We start from the raw sequence: 23,430 nt of genomic DNA, 5'->3' as shown, positions 1-23,430 counted from the left end.
AGACAAGGGAAACTTTAAATAAAGTTGGAAGAATTTCAAAACAAAATTTAAATGATCCCAGAAGTCTCATGCTATTAGGCAGATCTGAGGAATGAAAATCATCTTCTAGTACAATTATATATTAACTCAATTTTATAGTACAGCTTGGATAAAGGCCTCTTTTTAAAAATTGATGGAAAATGCAACCTTTATAAATGGGCCGCTTATCCATTTTTATACATTTATACATTTACTTTTATAAGATAAGACATTTGAATAAAAGAAAACAGCCTGAACTCTGGAATCAGGCCAAGGTCTGGATCCACCATTAATGAGATATAACACTTCGGGTAACTCTATCTTTACCATCTACACAATGGGAAATAATAATGGGAATAATAATAGTACCTACTTCAGCGGGTAGATGGAGAATTAAATAATTCATTTAAAGTCCTTAGAACAGTTACTGGCATATAGCAAGGACACAATAAATATTCACCATCATCATCCTTATTTAACTGACACCACTAAATTAAAATCCAAAAGGGACTTATGGGACATCAATAATGGAAAAGTAAAGTTAAAAAAAAAAAAAAAAAAGCTAGCTCTGACACTACTTTCATCTTGTTAGCAAAAGGCATTTTGTCAGGAATGTAGGCTGACAGGGTTAATAGAACGCATGCTATTTTATGTGCATGCATTAATGAAAAAGGATGCAGTGTATGTTAAAAGTTGCACAACCTTCATTCCAGTTGCGTTCGTCTCTACACTTACCCCAGACTTCGCCACCTCTTCTTCCTGTAAGCAAGAGCCACAAACATTGAAGCATGTGTTTGAATAGGAAAGCACAGAAAAAAGACAACAGTTGAGAGTCAGAGAAACTATGCAGACAGAATAGAGCAGAAAAATTTTACTAGAAAAAGGCTGAAGCTTAACAGTAAAATGACTTTAATGGAATGCTGGGAAGTAAGATGCATAAATGATGTGTACTGAAGCCCATTAAAAAGTTAAGAAAATACACTTTGGACCAATTACATATTTAATATGTAAGTCATCTAGAGAAAAAACATTTACTTACTATAAAGTTTTTAGGAAAGGGATAGAAATTTTTTTTCCTGAAAATATTCTGAGCCACTCATTTAAGTGGTAGGATGAAATTACAAGAAACATTAAGAGTCGTAATTTCATTTTTAAGCTCAGAAGTTTCTCTGCCAATGTATTCTATAAGAAATTTTGAATAGTAAATCTAACTTAAAACATAAATAAAGATATACCATCAATATCTAGTATATATCTTTATAATACTGTTAGTAAATAAAGATTATTTTTTTCAGTCAGCGAATTGATTATGTTAAAATAAAAGGGGTTATTTCATCCACACTAGAAAACACACATCACTAACATGGACAATTATTTGCTCAAAGAAAGATACTGCATTTTAGAACTGGCTGAGAAATAAAACTGATTTGAGGAAGGTTCAGTACAATCTAATTATAAATGTTTTACTATTCCCCTTGACTTATTCTACTTAGCCCAGGCCATTCTTAAGAATACAAGCAGGTTCATTTGTTTCCTCATCCATTTTTTCTCCTTTGCTCATTTCTGAAGCCTAGCTGGTACTCAGTGCATTATCAACTGGGCTGGCAGGGTCACAAATGCATTGTCTTCAGGGACTAAGCTGGTAACATATATGAGTGAAGGGAGGTCTATGTAAGACAACAGGAAGTAGTGGGGCCACTGTGCAGCTTTTAGACATGCAAAAAAAAAAAACCCAAAGAAACCTGCCTCCAGGTTTGCTTTGGTCCTGGTTTATTGTTTTCTGCTTCCAAACTGGAGCAACGACATCTCTCATTACACGCAGTGATTCTCAGAGGGATGGTAAGAAGGGGGTAGGTAAGAAAGAGGAGATTCTGGGCATATCCCTTCCTCCATACTTCGAGGATCTATGAACTAAAGGAACCATGAGATCAACTATTTACAAAGACTCATGAAGAGTGATTTAAACAAAACAAAACAAAACAAAAAACAAAACAAAAAACAAAACAAAACAAGCAAACAAATAACAAGACACCAATCCTGATACACACTGATTCTGTTTGGTTACAGAAACTTCAAATGTGATTTTTAAAGAACGAAGTATTTTTGTTTCCATCAGAGTATATATTTTTAAACCACAGGGATTGTGTTTGCCTCTGTAAATATTTTATTTTAAAAGCTCTTATAAACTGAAGCTAAACATATAGGTACAGAGGATAATTAGACCAAAAATTAAAACCCTAATGTCTTTTTACCCTGAAAATTATAACAATTACTGGAAACAGCTTGGCTACTTTGTAATTTGATGAAGCCTTTGTTATTGCATTAAAAATGAATTTTAAAAAAGCATTCTTAGAAGATAAGGCTGTACAGAATACAAATAATACTTTCCATATGTATTACAGATGGAACATACTTAAATCTGCAATTTATAAACTATATCAAAGAAAGAAGCCCTGGTGGCGCAATGGTTCAGCACTGCTAACCAAAAGGCTGGCAGTTTGAACTCACCCAGTGGCTCTGTGGGAGAAAGACCTGGCAGTCTGCTCCTGTGAAACCCATTGTCACTGAGTCGATTTCGACTCATAGCGATTCTGCTGAATAGAGTACAACTGTCCCATAGGGTTTCCAAGGCTGTAAATCTTTATGGAAGCAGACTGCCAAATCTTTCTCCCTTGGAGCAGCTGGTGGGTTCGAACTACCCACCTTTCCCCTAACACTTAACTGCTGTACCATCAGGGCTTCCTCTGTAAAGATTATAGTCGAGGAAACCCTATGGTGCAGCTCTATTCTGTCCTTTAGGGTCACTATGAGTTCGAACTGACTTGATGGCACACGACAACAACATATCAAAGCATTTACTATAAATAAAACAGCAGTAGTATAATTTGAGAATAAGAACTATATTTTAGAAGACTGAAGTATGAATTAGCTAGAAACAGAATTTTTAAAATATTCAGTGAAAATAATAGACCTATGCAGACTAAGTTTACAGCTTAAGCTAGAAACAAGACGAAAACATATGTGCTGTGTGATAACTACAGTAAAGACCAGCAATTTTCTTAGGTTTAAATTTGCTGCTATTTTAAAGAACAATTACAATACAGAAATATCCATATACTCTGAAAAGTCAGATTCACAGCATGAGTGTCAGAACAGAACTGTGCTCCACAGGGTTTTCAATGTCTGATATTTCAGAAATAGATCCTCTAAGGCATCTCTGGGTGGACTCGAACTTCTAACACCTTTCAGTCAGCAGCCAAGTATGTTAACCATTTGCACCCAGCCAAGAATTTTGATGGTCAACAAATCATAAATACTGTGATTATTATTATATCACCCTGTAAACCACTCTTTGACACTTTTACATATTTCAATGACATACCTCTGTCGGAACATCATAGCTGGGTCCATGTTAGCAGAAGTCATTCGAACAACTTGACGTATTTCCTTTGCAATCATTCTCAGCTTCTCGAAGTTTACTAAACCATCTACTTTGGAGTCATTTCCTATAAAATTAAAGTAATTCTTTAATTTTCAAAATTAAAATATCTATATAAAAGCAGATGTCAAGTTGTTAATTCCTGGGCAGCACAAATCAGAACCTTCTTTATCAAATGCCAACTTTTTTTCCTAAGAATTGTTAAATCCATAGATGGCTTAAAGCCTGCTCCCAGAAAATGAGGTATACACTGGGAGGAATTCTGTTTGGTATGGGAGTAATGATTATGAATATAGGAAAGTAATAAAAAATTAATTATTTTATTTTATTAATACACTGATTTTGTGCATAGCTTCTAAAACCAATCTCATTATTTAATAAGCACGCCTATAAAATGTGCAGCCCCTCAAATCTACCTCTCCAGATGCCCAGCCCACTTTTAAGCAAGTGCCCACATCTGCTCTTTGGGGCAGCATAGGTACAGCACTTGAAAATAAGTGGGCTATTAATTAAATTCAGCTCATAAACAAGTTTTCTTTGGTCCACAATATTTTGTTAAAAAATTTTAAATGAGTTGTTAACTTTTAAGAAGTAGAAGATACCACAAATGTAAGAATTTCTGACTTCTGTTGAAAAACGGGGGGAGGGGCTAAGTAACAGTAGGTTCATCTTCCCAAATGGCAATAATTACACTGCAACTAAGAGGTGGTTGCCTCACAGGTATACAGGTATTCAGCCTGCCATTCAATTTCTCCCTCTCAGTATCTGAATTTATAATCATGACTTGAATCATTAATACAAATTTATCTGTTCATATGTTCAATTATTTTTGTATTGTTCTGTTAAATAGTTCTCTGAGAAAAATGTTCAAGCAGCTTTCAAAATGGCCTACTTTACTTTCAAGATATTAGGTATGAAATCAGACTGAGCCCATTTGTTGGCTTACTCAGTCCAAACCACAAAGCAAAAACGATGTGTTCAAAGGGCAGTATGATTGTCTACAGCAGCATCTGTAACAATCAGCATCTTTCATGACAGCCCCTGAGGTGCCTCTGTGGAAGCACAAGGCCCTGAAGCCAAGTCTGAGAACCATACGATCTGAAACACTGGGTAGTCTCCTATCTCACAGAGAGCAGCAGCTACATATTGGATACATGAATTGATCAGGGTCTCAACACAAGTTGGAAACAAACTGATCATGAAAGCACTCTCAAGTCACATAAATCTGTTTTGAGGGAGCATGTTAGAAAAATAAGTTTGAAGCCTATACCAACATTTCCTTATGAAAAAGGAATGGTAATGAAAGAGTAAACTACGCAATTCAGAACAATCCTCCCGCTGAGAACAATTAAAAAGCTGGACAAAACATAAAAAAAAAAAAAAAAATATGCTTGAAGGTATCAGAGACCTAACAAGGTAGTAGGGAATTACAGAGTCAAGAAGATCAGGAGAAGGCGGCAGAGATGCAGGTTTAGTATTTCCCAGTGCCTGCCCATCCCAGGCACCTGCTGATTTCAGAAAAAGAGGCTGATAAGCTAACAAACTAAGCAGGGTCACTCTGCCTTTTAGGTTAGAGAAAAAACAACTTAAGAACAGATAAATCCTCAATGTTTTGGGCTGGGACCCTGAAGAGTTACATTCTGGGACTAAGCATGAAATGAATATAAACCTTTGTTAAATCATGTCAAAAATTAAAAATGAATTAAGGTGTTTTTGGATTGCTTTCACCCAGTTGCCTGCCGGAAGCAAGTTTTACTTCTCTCTGGAGGAAAAGGACATCATCCAAAGCCTCGGATTATTTCTATAACAACAGTTTCTTATACACAACATCCATTACTTTGTTAAAAATAAACAAGTACGTCAAAATAAAAGATAACATGATTAAAATACAAGAGAAAAAAGAGACAGTAGAAGTGCACCCATGAGGGATCCAGATTATAGAGTTATCAGAGACAGACTTTAGGGACACAGTGATAAGGTCTAACAGAGGCAAAATAAGAGTGCTTGAAGGAGAGGAAATAAAAGAATGAACAAAAAATTTGAAGACGTGATGACTTAGAATTTTCCAAAACTGATGAAAAATATCAAGCCACAGGATTCAAGATGCCTAAGAATAGGCAAAAAAAAAAAAAAAAAAAAAAACTAGAAGTCAGGATAGCAGTGATGGCAGTTACCTCTGGGGAAGAGGATGAGGGTAGTATTTTGGGAAGGAGCATGAGTGGGGCTTCTGGGAGGCAGACAATGTTTTATGTTTTGATCCTGGTGTTAGTTATATGGGTGTTTGCTTTGTCATAATTCATTACATTGCTATGTATAGAAGACTTCAGTTAAAAAAAAATCAAGAAAAAGTTGGAAGGTAAAATATTACTAAATAAAACAACAAGAATTATTAAACAGATCTTGGAGTAAGTCAATTTTATGTTTGAATGCATACGGTAAACACTTAAATTTGTTCTCATCAACAACGTGGCTTTTGGATTCCTAAAATGTGCTATATTTAACTACGTAAAGCTTTAATGACATGTAATCATTAGACTTGAATATATCATAAACAATTCTGTAGAATTTGCTGAAGCTAAACATGCTAATTTTCAAATACCTTCATGTAGAAATGTCATATCCTTCTTGACAACGGGGAAGAGTGGAATAATTGGAGGCTGCATACTTTGACTACTAAGAATATTTCTATACTTTGCCATGTTTCTAGATGGATCAAAAAGGTCTTGTAGGTCTTGAAAGTGTTTCTCATACTTGTTTGGTAATTTTTCCCAAGTACCTCTTAGTCGCGCTACAGGTGCCAGGTTCAAGCCACTGCAAAAGATGAGAATAAAACCATTAAAAAAGGACTTGCAGGGAGGGGGAGAGACACTTAGGTCAGTAGAGTACATTCACCAAGTTTCTGTAATAAAGCTAAAATTATGTGTGGACACCGCTGAAATAAAGAATAGAACTACCAAAAAACAAAAAAAAACAAAAGGTGCCCTTTGGATCTTCCTTCAGAGGAACTACTTTGCTTGCCTATAGGTATATAAAACCCATTGCCGTTGAGTCGATGCCTGACTAGCCTTTATTTTGTAGTTAGTATGTCATTGTAGTTAGGTATCACAGAGTCCGTTTCAATTCACAGCGACCCTATGCACGACAGGACGAAACACTGCCCGGTCCTGTGCCATCCTTTTAATCAGTTATGCTTGAGCCCACTGTTGCAGCCACTGTGTCAATCCACCTTGTTGAGGGTCTTCCTCTTTTCCGCTGACCCTGTACTCTGCCAAGCATGATGTCCTTCTCCAGGGATTGATCCCTCCTGACAACATGGCCACAGTATGTAAGATGCAGTCTCACCACCCTTGCTTTCAAGGAGCATTCTGGTTGTACTTCTTCCAAGACAGATTTGTTCCTTCTTTTGGCAGTCCATGGTATATTCAGTATTCTCCGCCAACACCACAATTCAAAGGCGTCAATTCTTCTTCAGTCTTCCTTATCCATTGTCCAGCTTTCGCATGCATATGATGCAATTGAAAATACCATGGCTTGGGTCAGGCGCATCTTTACTCTTAGTGTGTAAGTAACACATATAATTACATAACAAAGACATTTAACTTAAAATCCTTTCCAGCATCAATGTTTTTATTTGTTTTACCTAAAAATATCTTTACGGAGACATTACATATTTGAGAGTGGTTTAATTAATGATGAACACAGTTGTAAAATAATCATTGAGGCAAGTTCTGGGACTGAGGCATTCTTTTTTCTGTGACTCTGTTCAGTCATGTCCCCAATACTAACACTTCCACGCCTCTAGGTTCTAATCCTGTCCCCTAACTCTCCAGATAGTCAAAGTCTCCTTTCTACAGGATTTTAGACAAGTTCAGATATCCCCTAACTTAAAAATAATTCCTGCAAATTAGGCTGCAACTGTTCCCCATCCCTTTACCTCTATACTACCCTCCCATGGCTGGGCTCCCACAAGAGTGGTGCATGGACAATGCCTCCATTATCTTACCAGTTAATCTCTCTTTGATTCTGAGCCATCTGACTTTCACCCATACTACTGTATTCATAATGTTCTCTTGACTTCTAATTTTAAGGTATGGAATCAAGACATCTTTGTTCCTTTTGCTTCTCAGAAATCACCCCAAACAACTACAAAAGGGATGAACAACAGTACTGTAAACTCACATCCACTAAAATTAAGAGATATCTGCAACCCTTACACACTGGAAACCTGTTGCTGTTGAACTTATTCCGACTCATGGTGACCCCATATATTACAGAGTAGAACTGCTCCATAGGGTTTTCTTAGACATAATCTTTTGCAGAAGCAGACTGCCAGGCTTTTCTTCCACAAACACATTGGAAGAACAAACACATTGGAAGGCCTGCCAAAATACAGTCAAGGTCAAATAGGGGTAGGCAAAGATGCTGCAGCTGAAGATCTCAATGTAAGCTGGCAGAGCACAGTTCTCCAAAGCAGATAACTCACGCTAAGAGCAAAAATAACAATCCCTTACTTGGAAAAACAACAGGGTCCACAGACTGACAGAATTAGGTGGGGGCTGGACCCTGCTCTTTACCATGAAGTGACAGGGAAGGTAAGATTAAACCAGTACACACACTGACATAACATCTTGAGAGGACGCAGTCTGACAGTGAGACAGGGTAGAAGGGAGAAACTCTGAAGTTGTAAGGAGATCTAAACTTAGCTGCCAACCTTCACTTGCTGAGGAGAAGCAAAGGGTAAAACAATTCACATACTCACTTAGGGCCAACTCCTGCTAGCCAGGAATACTGTCCTGACTTCTCTCCCACATGAACCTCCTCAAATAGCTGGTAAAAGAAAATTCATTTCATTCAAAATGAAGGAATGAACACAGGATCTATACCAAGTTACTACAAGGAAAAATAAATAGCTAAAGAGCACAGAGCAGGAAAATGTTGCCACCAATCGCATAAAAACTGTGACTAACCAACTATCTAGCTATGATTTCAGATAAATTAATGAAAAAAGGGGTTAACGCAAGAGCTTAGGGAAAATACAGTAAGAGAAGTTGATAAAAAATTAACTGGCAAATTTTAGAAAAGAAATGAACGAAAAAATAAAACCAACACAGAAATGAAGGTCCTTATCAGAACCCACATAAAGAAAAAACAAAAACAAAAACCCACTGCTGTCGATTCTGACTCATAGGGATCCCACAGGACAGAGGAGAACTGTCCCATACAGTTTCCAAGGAGGGCCTGGTAGAATCAAACTGCTTATCTTTTGGTTAGCAGCCGTAGCACTTAACCACCATGCCACCAGGGTTTCCAGAAAAAAAAAAAAGACACTGCTAAAAACACTGTGTAAGGAACATGGAGGAAATGATTAACAAAAGCAATCAAACGGAAATCGACAGAGATAAAAGGAATTAGAGAGAAAAAAATGGATACGGAAGACAAGCAAAGGAGACCTAAAATCTGCATAATTCGTATCCCTGAAGAAAACAAAAATGAAACTGAATTGACATTTCTCTAAGGAACATATACGAATGTGAAAAGAGGCTCAAAATCATTAGCCATCAAGGAAATGCAGATCAAAAACACAATGAGACACTACGTTTTTCATACCCACTATGATGATTAGAATCAAAAGGTCAGATAATAAGAAGTGTTGGAGAGGATGTCAAGATATTGGCATGCCCATATACCGTTGGACCGCTGGTTGGTGCAATGGTTAAGAGTTATGACTGCTAACCAAAAGGTGAGCACTTCAAATCCACCAGCTGCTCCTTGGAAACCCTATGGTGCAGTTCTACTATGTCCTATAGGGTCGCTATGAATTGGAATCAACTTGATGGCAACGGGTTTGGTTTTTTTGCTTTTCATATACCGTTGGTGGCAATGTAAAATGGTGAGGCTGCTTTGGAAAATAGTCTGGCAGTTTCTCAAACAATTAAACAGAGTACCATACCAAAAACCAAGCCAAACCCAGTGCCGTCGGGTCGATTCCAGCTCATAGCGACCCTACAGGACAGAGTAGAACTGCCCCATAGAGTTTCCAAGGAGTGCCTGGTGGATTTGAACTGCCGAACTCTTGGTTAGCAGCCGTAGCACTTAACCACTACACCACCAGGGTTTCCATAGAGTACCATATGAACTAGCAATTCCCTCCTAAGTATATACATGAGAACCAAAAACATATGCCCCCACAAAAACTTATACACAAATGTTCATACAGAATTATTTATAATAACCAAAAGGTGGAAATTACTCAAATGTCCACCAACTGACGAATAAAACAAAAAAACAAACACGCTGCTGTTGAGTCGATTCCAACCCATAGCGACCCTAAAGGACAGAGCAGAATTGCCCCATTGGGTTTCTAGGGAACAACTGGTAGATTTGAATTGCTGACCTTTTGGTTAGCAGCCAAGCTCTCAACCACTGTGTCACCAGGGTTCCAACTGATGAACAGATGAACAAAATGTGAAATTATCCATACAATGGAATATTATTCTGTCATAAAAAGAAATGACGTACTGATGCATGTTATGTCGGGGATGAACCTTGAAAACACCAGGCTAAGTGAGGAAGAGTATTACATAAGACCACATACCGTATGTTTCCATTTATAGGAAAGTTCAGAATAGGGGAATCTATAGAGATAGAAGTGACTACTAAGAGCTGGAGGCAAGGGTATGGAGGCTTTCTGAAGGCTGGATAGCTAACAGGTACATGGTTTCTTTCTGAAGTGATGAAAATATTCTAAAATTGTGGTGATGGTTCCACGTATCTGTGACTATGCTAAATACCACTAAAGTGTATACTTTAAATAGGTGAATTGTATGGTGTAACAATTATATCTCAATAAAGCTGCTAAAACAAACAAACGAACCTGGATGAAACAGATATTTTAGGGGTCACTACTGTAACTAGCAGGCCAAATCAGGCCCGTCATCTGTTTTTGTGCTACAACAGCAGAGTAAAGTAGCTGTAACAGAGACCATAACCTAGGCTCACAAACTTAAAATAATTATAGAAAATATCTGCCACTCTCCTTTAAGAAACACAAACCGAAAGAGATATAAAATCTCAAAAGATGATACAGAAGGTAATTAAAGAGCATCAGCCCCAGAATGTTTCACAGGTGAATTTCTTAAACCTTTGCCAGCTGATTATTTGTAATGCTTTTTAAACTATTGTAGAGCATAAACAAAGAATGCAAAAGTTCACATCTCATGAAGCCAGCATACTACTGATACTAAACCCCAAATAAACAGCACAAAACAACAAACCAAGAAAAACACTATCAATTCACTCATGAAAGCTGATACAAAAATTCTGTATAAACAATTGCAAAGAGGATTTTATAATGTATTAAAAGAAAAATGCACCGTGAATGCAGAGTCATGCCAGATTAGAAAGATAATTCTTTCTTAGAAAACTATTAAAATAATTTACATTAACAGAGAGAAATTTATGATACTTTGTATATAATACGTATCTTTAAATATGTTGCTTGTTAGGTGCCAGCTGAGTCAGTTCGGACTCATAGTGATCCTATGTACAGCAGAATGAAACACTGCCCAGTTCTACACCATCCGCGCAATTGTTGCTATGTTTTAGCCCATTTTTGCAGCCACTGTGTCAATCCATCTCATTGAAGGTCTTCCTCTTTTTTACTGACCCTCTACTTCACCAAGCACAATGTCCTTCTCCAGGGACTGATCCCTCCTGATAACATGTCCAGAGTACATGAGACGCAGTCTCACCATCCTTGGTTCTAAGGAGCATTCTGGTTGTAATTCTTCCGAGATAGACTTGTTTGCTTTTTTGGCAGTCCATGGTATATTCAATATTCTCCACCAACACCACAATTCAAAGGCGTCAATTCTTCTTTTGTATCCTTATTCATTGTCCAGCTTCCGTATGCATATGAGGCGACTGAAAACACCATGGCTTGGGTCAGGCACACCTTAGTCCTCAAGGTGACATCTTTGTGCTTCAACCCTTGAAACATGTCTTTTGCAGATGGATTTGTCCAGTGTCATCTGTCTTTTGATTTCTTGACTGCTGCTTCCATGGGTGTTAATTGTGGACCCAAGTAAAATGAAATCCTTGACAAGCTCGATCTTTTCTCCGTTTATGATAATGTTTTGGCAAGTATGATGATAACATGTCTTGGTGTTTTTCTTTTTGGATCAATCTTAAATGGGGTTCGATGAGCATCTTGGATAGATATTCTTTCGTCTTTCATGATGTCAGGGAAGTTTTCTGTCAGCAGATCTTCAACTATTCTCTCTGTGTTTTCTGTCCTCCCTCCCTGTTCTGGGACTCCAATCACACGCAAGTTATCCTTCTTGACAGAGTCCCACGTGATTCTTAGGGTTTCTTCATTTTTTAAAATTCTTTTATCTGATTTTTTTTCAGCTATATTGGTGTTAATTCCCTGGTCCTCCAGATTTCCCTGCATTCTAATTGCTCGAGTCTGCTCCTCTGACTTCCTATTGCGTTGTCTAATTCTGTAATTTTATTGTTAATCTTTTGGATTTCTGAATGCTGTTATCTCTATGGATTCTTGCAACCTATTAATTTTTCCACTATGTTCTTGAATAATCCTTTTGAGTTCTTCAACTGTTTTATCAGTGTGTTCCTTGGCTTTTTCTGCAGATTGCCTTATTTCATTTCTGAGGTCATCCCTGATGTCTTGAAGCATTCTGTAAATTAGTTTTTTATATTCTGTATCTGATAATTCCAGGATTGTATCTTCATTTGGGAAAGATTTTGATTCTTTTGTTTAGGGGGTTGTAGAAGCTGTCATGGTCTGCTTCTTTATGTGGTTTGATATCGACTGCTGTCTCCGAGCCATCACTAAGATATTGTAGTGATTTATTCTATATATGCTCACCGAGTCTTATCTTGTTTTGTTTTCTTTCAATATACGTGAATAGGCTACTAGATTGTGCTGTCTTGATTGTTGTAGCCCTTGACTTATTTATGACCTATTACCAGCTGGTTTGGGCTGTTACCAGATATATATGCCTGAATCCATTTGCTATTCTTGAGTAGAATCTGATTTTGGGTCATCAAGTGTGTGATGCACCCTGTCACCTATCCACCTTGAGAAGTAGTGGTGATAGTTTTGTGCACCAGAGTCTAGTAGCAGCAGGGGTTCACACTCCAGGGGGGGCAGGATGCTGACAGGCTTCCCCCAAGTGTCAGTGAGGTAGGTGTGTCTCTATTCCTAAAGCACCTTGGTGGGTGGGCTCTGCCGCTGTACCTTAGGCCCCCAATGCAAGCACCTCTACAGATTGGTAGGTGTCACCCTCCTTAGACCCCTAAGGCAGGAGGCTAGGTGGTCTGGGGGGAGCTTCAGCCCTCAATTCCCTGTTGTGGGTCAGTGAGGGCTCTGTTGAATATGCTGAGATATCAGACCTGGGAAACTTGTCTTTCCAGTAAATCTGCTAAAACAAATGCAGTCAGATCCCTATCAGAAATGCCTTTGCATTACAATAGCCACCTTGTTCCCTGTAGGGATGAAAGCCCAAGACTGTGGATCTCATATGCGTGGCTGGAGCTGGTTCTGTGTTTTTAGTCCAATTAGGGAAGGAGTGTTGATCCCCGGGTTTTTTGTGGTTGCTTCTCTCAGGCCAGAAGAATGGGTTAGGAAAAGACCAAATAAATAAATACATAAATAAAATAAAAGGAAAAGAAAAACCGCGGAGCAGTTCTTCCTCTGGCTCAGGAAATTCCAATGTTAATGAAGCCGCCTGGGAAGAGGAGGGGAGGGTTCAGATAAATAGGAGAGAGTAGCACCCCGGAATATAGACAAAGTTACTTGTCTTGCTTGGGATGACTGTTTTATCTGAGATTCCCGAGGGGCAAGTCGCCTGTGTGCGCTGGCTGGGTAGAGACTGCCCCCGAGGGTCAGGCCTGCGTCCTGTGCTTGCGCTATCTCAGAAGCCGCAGTCAGTTCCTCCACTGCCAGTCCAAAGCCCAGCGTCAAGGTTCCCCGGCTGGGACGCTGCACTCTGGGCTCCAAAAACAGTTGCAGCCTCCCGGTGACTTCTCCTCCCGCCAGCCACGTTGCTGCGCTGCCCACGCAGACCAGCTGGGCCCCCTCCCAGCGTCAGTTCAGGGGGGGTAGGGCTGCGCCCCGTGTTTGCACCGTCACAGATGTCGTGCTCAGCTCCCCTGTGCCCAGTCCAAAGCCCCGCGCCAAGGTTCCCTGGCTGGGACGCTGCACTCCCGGCTCCAAAACCAGTCACTGCCTCCCGGCGACTTCTCCTGCCAGCTGCGTCACCCACGCTGACCGGCTGGGCCCCCTCCCGAGGTCAGTTCGGGGGGTAGGGCTGCGCCCCGTGTTTGCACCATCACAGGATGCTGTGCTCAGCTCCCCTGCGCCCAGCCCAAAGCCCGGCGCCAAGGTTACCTCACTGGGATGCTGGCTCCAGGCTCTGAAAACAGTCGCTGCTTCCCCGTAGTTGTTCGTTCTGGGTCTCTGTCACTCAGGTCAACTCTTTAAATCTGTGTTTGTTGGTCAGGGTTCATAGATTGTCATGTATGTGATTGATACACTTGTTTTTCCAAGTCTTTGTTGCAAGAGGGATCCGAGGTAGCGTCTACCTAGTCAGCCATCTTGGCCCCCCCTCCACCTGTAATCTTTATGTAAGCAGACTGTCACATATGTCTCCCACTGAGCAGCTGGTGCGTTGGAAGCTCTGACCTTTTGGTTGGCAGCCAAGTGCTTAACCACTCCGTTTATCATAATGTTACTTATTGGTCCAGTTGCGAGGATGATAAGCCCTTCAGGTTGGAAGGCACTCAATACTGGGGAGAGCTGCCTCCTCAAAGGAGAGTTAACCTTAATGACGTGGATGGAGTCAAGCTTTTGGGACCTTCATTTGCTGATGTGGCATGACTCAAACTGAGAAGAAAACAGCTGCAAACACACATTAATAATTGGAACATGGAATGTACAAAGTATGAATCTAGGAAAGCTGGAAATCGTCAAAAATGAAATGGAACACATAAACATTAATACCTTAGGGATTAGTGAGCTAAAGTGGACTGGTATTGGCCACTCTGAATAGGATAATCATATGATCTGCTATGCCAGGAACAATCAAGAGGAATGCCATTGCCTTCGTCATCAAAAAGAACACTTCAAGATCTATCCTGAAGTACAACGCTGTCAGTGATAATATCCATATGTCTACAAGAAAGGCCAGTTAATATGACTATTATTCAAATTTATGCACCAGCCACTAAGGTCAAAGATGAAGAAATTGAATTGAACATTTTTACCAACTTCTGCCATCTGAAATTGATCAAACATGCAATCAGGATGTATGGATAATTATCGGTGACTGGAATGTGAAACCTGTAAACAAATAAAGATCGGTAGTTGGAAAATATAACCTTGGTGATAAAAATGATGCCGGAAATTGCATGACAGAATTCTGCAAGACTAATGACTTCTTCGTTGTGAACACCTTTTTTCAACAACATAAATGGCAACTACACATGTGGACCTTGCCAGAGGGAATACACGGGAATCATATTGACTACATTTACGGAAAGAGATGATGGAAAAACTCAATGTTATCAGGCAGTCAGAACAAGGCCAGGGGCCGACTGCAGAACCGATCATCAATTGCTCATATGCAAGTTCAAGCTGAAGGTGAAGAAAATTAGAACTAGTCAATGAGAGCCAAAGTATGACCTTAAGCATATCCCACCTGAATTTAGAGACCATCTCAAAAACAGATTTGACACTTTGAACACTAATGGCCAAAGACCAGATGAGTTGTGGAAAGACATCAAAGGGTACCATACATGAAGAAAGCAAGAGGTCATTAAAAAGACAGGAGAGAAAGAAAAGACCAAGACGGATGTCAGAAGAGACCCTGAAACTTACTCTTGAATGCGAGTAGCCAAAGTGAAACAAAGAAATGATGAAGTAAAAGAACTGAACAGAGGATTTCGAAGGGCAGCTTGAGAAGATAAATTAAAGTATTATGATGACATGTCAAAGACCTGCAATTAGAAAACCAAAAGGGAAGAACACGCTTGGTATTTCTCAAACTGAAAGAACTGAAGAAAAAACTCAAGCCTCGAGTTGCGACAGTGAAGGATTCAATGGGTAAAATACTGAACAATGCAGGAAGCATCAAAAGAAGATAGACGGAATGCCCAGAGTCACTGTATCAAAAAGAGCTGGTTGACATTCAATCATTTCAGGAGGAAGCACATAATCAAGAACTGATGATGGTCCTGAAGGAAGAGGTCCAAGCTGCACAGAAGACACTGGCGAAAAACAAGGCTCCAGGAATTGACAAGGATACAAATTGAGATGTTCCAACAAATGGATGCAGCACTGGAGGTGCTAACTTGCCCATGCCAAGAAATTTGGAAGACAGCTACCCTGACAACCGACTGGGAGAGATCCATATTTATGCCTATTCCAAAGAAAGGTGATCCAACCAAATGTGGAAATTATCGAACAGTATCATTAATATCACATGCAAGGAAAACTGTGCTGAAGATCATTCAAAAGTGGTTGCAGCAATACATAACAGGGAACTGCCAGAAATTCAACCCGGATTCAGAAGAGGACGTAGAACCAGGGATATCATTGCTGATGGCAGATGGATTCTTGCTGAAAGCAGAGAATACCAGAAAGATGTTTACCTGTGTTTTATTAACTAGGCAAAGGCATTCGACTGTGTGGATCATAACAAATTATGGATAACACTGGGAAGAATGGGAATTCCAGAACACTTAATTGTGCCATGAGGAACCTGTACATAGATCAAGAGGCAGTTGTTCAAATAGAACGAAGAGACACTGGGCGGTTTAAAGTCAGGAAAGGTGTGTGTCAGGGTTGTATCCTTTCACCATACTTGGTCTGTATGCTAAGCAAATAATCTGAGAAACTGGACTATATGAAGAACGGGGCATCAGGATTTGAGGAAGACTCATTAAGAACTTGCAATATGCAGATGACACAACCTTGCTTGGTGAAAGTGAACAGAACTTGAAGCACTTACTGATGAATATCAAAGATCACAGCCTTTATAGATTACACCTCAACATAAAACAAAAATCCTCACAACTGGACCAGTAATCAACACCCATGGAAGAAGCAGTCAAGAAATCAAAAGACGCACTGCACAGGGCAAATCTGGAGCAAAAATGTTAAAAAAAGTAAAGATGTTACTTTGAAGACTAAGGTGCACCTGACCCAGGCCATGGTGTTTTCATTCCCCTTATATGAACGTGAAAGCTGCACAATGAAAAAGGAAAACTGAAGATGGATTGATGCCTTTGAATTATGGTGTTGGAGAAGAATATTGAAGATACCATGGACTGCCAAAAGAACGAACAAATCTGTCTTAGAAGAAGTCTAGCCAGAATACTCCTTAGAAGCGAGCGAGGATGGCAAGACTTTGTCTCACATACTTTGCACATGTTATCAGGAGGGACCAGTCCCTGGAGAATGACATCGTGCTTGGTAAAGTACAAGGTCAGCGATAAAGAGGAAGACCATCAATTAGATGGATTGACACAGTGGCTTCAACAACTGGCTCAAGCCCAGTGATAGTGAGGATGGCGCAGTGTTTCATTCTGTTGTACACAGGGTGGGCTATGAGTGGGAACTGACTTGATGGAACCTAACAACAACATGGAAAATGCATGTAACAAAATTTTTTTTTTTTTTAACAAAACAAACCTCTGCCTCTTAGTCAAATCCCAGTTCTTTCCTGTACCCTTCCTGGACCTACCGCCCACCACCTTCTCTCAAATCACTCTCTCTCCCTGGGTTTAATAACATCATAATTTTACTGTTCTACTATTTCTTGTATTGACCCTCCACCTCTTTGTTCTTACCCCACACTGAGGATGGTCACTCAGGTATGCTTTTTAGCCCTCTATCATTTTGTCCCTTTTACATAGCAGTCATAGAGTACTCGAAAACTAAGTCTCCAATTACCAAAACCTTTACTCAATGCTTCCTACCCAAACAGGGTCCCTTTCTAGCCTCCTAAGTATTTATCAGTGGCATCTTTGTGGTTTTAGACCTAGCTGTTTAAAAATGAGAGCTAGATGGTACAATTCCTGTGTTTTTTTAGATGAGAAAACTGGTCCTCAGTTTTTCACTGACACACCACTGCTACAGGGGAGAGCCAGGATTCATATACAGGTACAGTTGTCTCTAAAGTCCACTGTTAATTCAATACTATTTGACACTCCTTCTACCGCATCTAGTTCAATTGCAGCCACTGGTTAATTTCATAAAGGAGCTTCTTATTATCACAATAGACTTTTATTTCTTTTTTTACCCTGTAATAGAAACAAATCATTATCAAATTCTTTGAGGTGTGTGGATAGGTGGGATTAATAAAATTAGAATTGTACATCTATATATATATAAACACACATACTGTCTTATAGAGGGACCAAATGACAGTCCCCTTCCCTTTAAATTAGACTTGCTTTAAATTCCTTTGTTGATCAGCAGTATACTGGATGAGAGTCAGAAAGAAAACAAAACAAAAACTACCTAGAACTGACTTCTCATGATGAGTGGGGAGAAAAAGATTTCCAGGAGTTCATGCAACCATCTACTTCCTTCCCTGGGCTTATCAACTTGGATTTTTATAACTACAATGTCCTAGCTTGCTTGGGTGGCAACACATCCAGCGATACTTCATGTACTGCCTGGCACAGGAAGAGATCACCAAATGGCTGCTATTATTATTATCATTGCTTTTGTTGTTACTGTTGTTTCAAAATAGCAATTTTAAGTTAGAGCACTGATACCACACTGTGATTTTTCAGTGTCAAATCACAGTGAGAGAGGTACTTAGAGTACTTTAGTACTTACTAAATGTCTGTTGATAAAGACCAGTCGCTGAACACATGTCCAAATAGGATACAATCACCCAAAGTGGGGGAAAGTAAGAGAAATGAGAGGACAATCAATCACCCATACTCACCAAAAAATGTTTTAAGTGAGTGACAGAAGAAATAAAAATAGAAAAAGCTATTATCACTGGAAAGAAGAATATATTAGATCTAACAATGCATTAATAACAGTGCATTAATTGAACTTTTCTTCTCCTGGGCATTTAATACCTAAGCGTAAAATCAAATTAATGCTTAATATCATGACCAAACCACATACAGCTATTTGTACCTATTTTGTATAAACTTACCTTATTATTGCAAACATGGAATTGAAGTTCTTACATTCTCGACAGTGAAGTGCAATTTTAATAAAATGTTTAATAATCTTCATTCGTTTGAGCTGATTTGATTCAGTTAAAATTTCTGAGGCAACCCAAAATGTTTCTTGGTTTACAATGTCCTCAAACTCCTTTAAGTGAGTATTTCCTGTTTTGGAATCTAACTTAAAAAGGTCAACAATGTATTCAGTAGGCTCAATATTTCTAAACAAATCGAAGTCCCTCATTGACAGCTGGGTGGCCATCTCAATGGTACTGAGCTGCAGCATGGATAGTTGGCTTTCCTTAACTAGCTCTTGTGCATCTTCATCTGAACATAATGTTTCTGTTTCCATGTTATTCTTTAAATAATACCTAAAAAAAAAAAAAAGTAATTTCATATTTATAAATGTACTTTTCCTCTTTATTACTGCTGTCAAAATATCAATTTTAATTTTACTGTTAACAACTCTTTGTCCAAAATGTTAGAATATTCGCTTACAAATGCAATGGAGAATTAAAACTTTAAATGAAAAGGGCTTTTTTTGCCACTTGACATCTATTATTTTAAAAAGTGAACTGGGCTCATGATAAAGATTTAAATTATTCTTGGAAAATTTCCAGAGTAAAAAAACCAAACTAAACCAAACCAACCAATCAACCAAACAAAAAACCCAAATGCACTATCGAAAGAATTTTCAAATGATTATCAGAGCACATTTAGATACTTTAAAAATTTTTTCCTGTACAGGCAAAGGAAAACATGTTAGAAAAAGAACTGTGAAAATTTCAACTTCTTTTGCCCAAAGTACACACTGGTTATAGTATAAAGAAATTTATATATTAATACAGACACATACTTAGATACATATAAAGATATGCATCACCCAGTTTCCTTATCTGTAAAAAACCAGATTGGACTGTATCAGTGGTTCCAAGATTTTATTTCTGTAGGAGTGCTAAAATAATGTAGCAAGCTGCCTGCCCTTTCTTTCATTCTCCCACTTCAAGCTAGCAGTTATGAGTGCTAACACCCTAAGGTTCCATTTATATAATTACAGAAACAAGAAAAGCTGGGATAAAGAAAAAAACCAAAAAACAACCCTGCTCTACTTTTAGGGAACTCAGTGACTCTAAAAACATGATTATGTTTCTACTTAAAATACCCATTTTGACAGGGGTTCTAAATGGCACAGGTCCCAACAAGCACATTCACTAATGAGCACATTCACCTTCCATTAAGCTGAATCCTATCAGCTAATTTGGAGAATTGGTCTGGAAGTCGTCTCTGTTTTATGACGCCCTCAGGAGTAACAGAAACTTCACAGAGAGAATATGTGTCAGATGCACCAGTCAATCCAAATTCATGAACAGCATGACAGACTACTTCTTTAGCTGTAGTGTCTTTACTGATGATAATGTAGCAACTTTGTTGATCTGCTTTGAAAACTCTTATAACTTGATCAGGAATATCTATATAAATACAAAGATGTGCCTTGTTATTTTCAAGAAAATTTCTTTTAACTCTTCAAAAAGCAACTGATGAAATACTAACACGTGTTCATAGGAAAACACAAAGAAAAAGATAAATAGTGGGATCATACCATACATGTCATTTGGAAGCCAAATTTTCTTTCATTTAATAAATTAGAAACATTTTTATACCACTGAATATTCTACTTTTTTAATGGTGCAAAGTACTCCATAATATGTACATTTTAAATATTCAATTGTGGTAAAAATACATTAAGAAAACGTTTGCCAAATTCAACATTTTTCACATGTATAAATTCAGTAACATTGATTATGTTCATCATGTTTGTGCAACTGTCACTACTATTTGTTTCCAAATTATTCCATCACCACCTCCAAGCACTGAATCCCCGGGCTTCCCCTCCCTCCCACCCTTGGTCACCACTAATAAACTCTGGTCCTATACATTTGCCTATTTCATATAAGTTGGATCATAGAATATTTGTCCTTTTGTGAATGACTTATTTCACTCAGCATATTTTCAAGATTGATCCATGTTGCAGTATGTATTAGGTCTTTCTCTTCATGAATGAGTAGTATTACATTATATATATAATATACATATATATGCCATATTGTTTATCCATTCATCTGTTGATATGCTCACCTTCTGGCTATTGTAAACAGTACTGCAATGAACACTGGCGTACAAGTTTCTGTTCCTGCTTTCAACTATTTTGGGTATACACCTAGATTGGCACTGCTAGGTCATATGGTAGTTTCCATGTTTAAGGAATTGCCAAGCTTTTTTCCACAGTAGCTGTACCATTTTGCATTCCCACCAACAATGGATGAGGGCTCCAATTTCTCCACATCCTTGCCTACACGAGTTATTTTCAATATTTTTTGTAATAGCCATTCTAGTGGTATCTCATGGTTTTTGATTTGTAGCTTTTTTTAATGACTAATAATGACTTTTTTTTTTTTTTTTTTGGTGGTGGAGTAGTTGGTTAAGCGCTTCACTGCTAACTAAAAGGTGAGTGGTTCAAATCTACTAGCCACTCCGAGGAAGAAAAATGTACCAGTCTGCTTCCATAAAGATTACAGCCTTGGAAACCCTATGGGGCAGTTCTACTCTGCCCTATAGGGTCATTATGAATCAGAATCGACTTCACGGCCATGGGCTTAATGACTGATGACGTTAAGCATCTTTTCATATGCTTGTTGGCCATTTGTATAACCTCTTTAGTGAAATGTTTAATTCCTTTGCCCATTGTGATTGGGCTGTTGATCTAAGTTCATAATACTATTTTATATATTTAAATTATCTAAACCTTTTGGGTTTTTTGGTTTTGGGTTAAACCTTTAAGCTAGACATTTAAGTTGTTTACCATTTTCCTACATTATAAATAATATAAGACTTCTCTCTAAAGTAGATAAACCTTTGCCTACAATCTTATTTCCTCAGGAAAAAAAAAAATCCCAATAAAGAAAACTGCTGAATTACAGGGCATGCATATTTTAAGGTTTTTTGAAACATACTGCCAAACTCTTCTCCAGAGAGGTTACTTTATCCTAGAGTATAAGACCCAACTGTTCATATCCTTTCCAAACTGTGTATTCAATAATGCTTTCCCCCCTGATTTTGAAAGCCACTCTCTCCCTCCCCTCAAATACATCATTGTTTTGTTTTCTGTTTCTCTGGTTACTGGTGAAGTTCAGTGACCGGTATTGTTTAATGAATTATTTGTATTTTTTTCTTTCTCAAAATAATGTTTGGTATGCTGTATGCTTTTTCCTACTGAATTATACTAGAAGCCAACACTTGCAAATCTACTATAAAGTGGCAAATGTTTTTCCCATTTTCATATTCTATTATTTATTACAGTTGAAAACACAAAAATATTGTAAATGTTCACATGGTTAAGTACCTCGGTCTTTGCCTTTATGATTTTTGTTATTAGGAGATAAGCCCCACCTTGAAATAAATGTTCACGATATACACGTGTACATAATGACTTTTCTAACTTGTTCTTTTTTTTCGTTATCATGAGTATAATTTCCAAAATAACGCTCAAAGTCTGATGACAGTGGGCTACATTTTAATGTAACCAAAAAAGTGATCTGATAGAATGAACAAAGCTAAAATTTTTCCTATGATAATAAATCATTGATATAGAATTAATTAGAATTTATTAGTGTGATCTTTTTTGGGATGATGACTGCAGTGAAGGTGAGTTGGGGAGATTTGGGTGGCTCAAAGTATTGTACATTGTTTGCCTGGCATTACCGTCTTAGCATTATATATGTTAACGTTTAGAGAAAAGACAAATTAGTCTCAAAACCATGTGAGGCATAGTCTCTTGTTTGTTCTAGCTAAAAGAAATCAGTAACAGAATAGACATGGCAGGAAACAGTTTCACAGAATATGGTCTCCTCCCTGTACCCCTTCTCAAATCTTGGTGACAAATATAGACAGAGACTGGTTCCCAGGTCTGGAAGATTCAGCTGAATATATGTGAATACAATTGCAGTGAGAAGGCGCCTTAGCCAACAGATGTTGAATATTTTGGGTCCACTGGTAAGCTGAAAGCAGACTCCTTTCTCTCTTCAGGTCCTTTTTAAAGATGTATGCACCAAACTATGCATTCTTGGTGTATTCAAACACTTGAGTCATCAAATGCCTCCTGCTCTTTCTAATGAGTCAGTCTTTAGTGTGCTGCTGACATAATCAGGTTTCTGAATCTACCAAGCGTAAGGTCATGATTCACCAAAATCAGAGATGCTCCCTTGCCCTAGAAAATGATTGCAACCAGATGGAAATTTCAGTTTGCCAAGAGAAAGATTCTGGACAAAAGGGTTTTACCCTTTTAACTCTATAAAAAAAAAGTCAAACAATATGGTTGACGCTCAACTACTAAAGGTTGGTGGCTCAAAACCAATGAGCAGCATTACAGAAGAAAGGCCTGGCGATTTGCTTCCGTAAAGATTACAGCCAAGATAACCCAATGGAGCAGTTCTACTCTATAATATATGGGGTTGTCATGAGTTGGAGTTGACCCCACAGCATTGAGGTTTTTTTTTTTTTTTTCTTTGTATTGTTCTATCCTCTTCAGGAAAACAGGTCTCAACGTTCTGGGGCTCTAGAATTGGATCAGTTCATTAGATCTTTGGGGGCTGACCTTGGCGGGCTGGGGAGATGTTCTGGTCCCTTTATTACTTGCCTCAGAGAAATTTAATCACAAAGAGGGCTAAGAAATTTGCACACCTTTCATGTTCCTTTCTCTTGCT

The 23,430-nt window shown here is 38.4% G+C and overlaps 1 protein-coding gene across 5 annotated transcripts in view; it reads right to left on the bottom strand.

The window, feature by feature from the left end:
• RAPGEF6 (Rap guanine nucleotide exchange factor 6) overlaps positions 1 to 23,430 on the bottom strand; it is a 257,480-nt gene that overhangs the window by 29,236 nt on the left and 204,814 nt on the right. For 3 of the 5 annotated variants that reach the window (XM_049872961.1, XM_049872938.1, XM_049872952.1), the window contains 5 exons: positions 19,899 to 20,139; positions 18,658 to 19,041; positions 6,057 to 6,268; positions 3,401 to 3,524; positions 754 to 777 (listed from right to left, as the gene is read on the bottom strand). In XM_049872961.1, coding sequence (XP_049728918.1) covers positions 754 to 777; positions 3,401 to 3,524; positions 6,057 to 6,268; positions 18,658 to 19,041; positions 19,899 to 20,139 — 985 coding nt within the window. The remainder of the gene's footprint in view (positions 1 to 753; positions 778 to 3,400; positions 3,525 to 6,056; positions 6,269 to 18,657; positions 19,042 to 19,898; positions 20,140 to 23,430) is intronic. The other 2 variants (XM_049872947.1, XM_049872968.1) reach the window with 1 other exon arrangement.

Source organism: Elephas maximus, chromosome 2 (genome assembly GCF_024166365.1).
Source record: "Elephas maximus indicus isolate mEleMax1 chromosome 2, mEleMax1 primary haplotype, whole genome shotgun sequence".
Lineage (NCBI taxonomy): Eukaryota > Metazoa > Chordata > Mammalia > Proboscidea > Elephantidae > Elephas > Elephas maximus.
The sequence above is the reverse complement of the archived record's forward strand: the minus strand, read 5'-3'. Positions and strand labels throughout refer to the sequence as shown.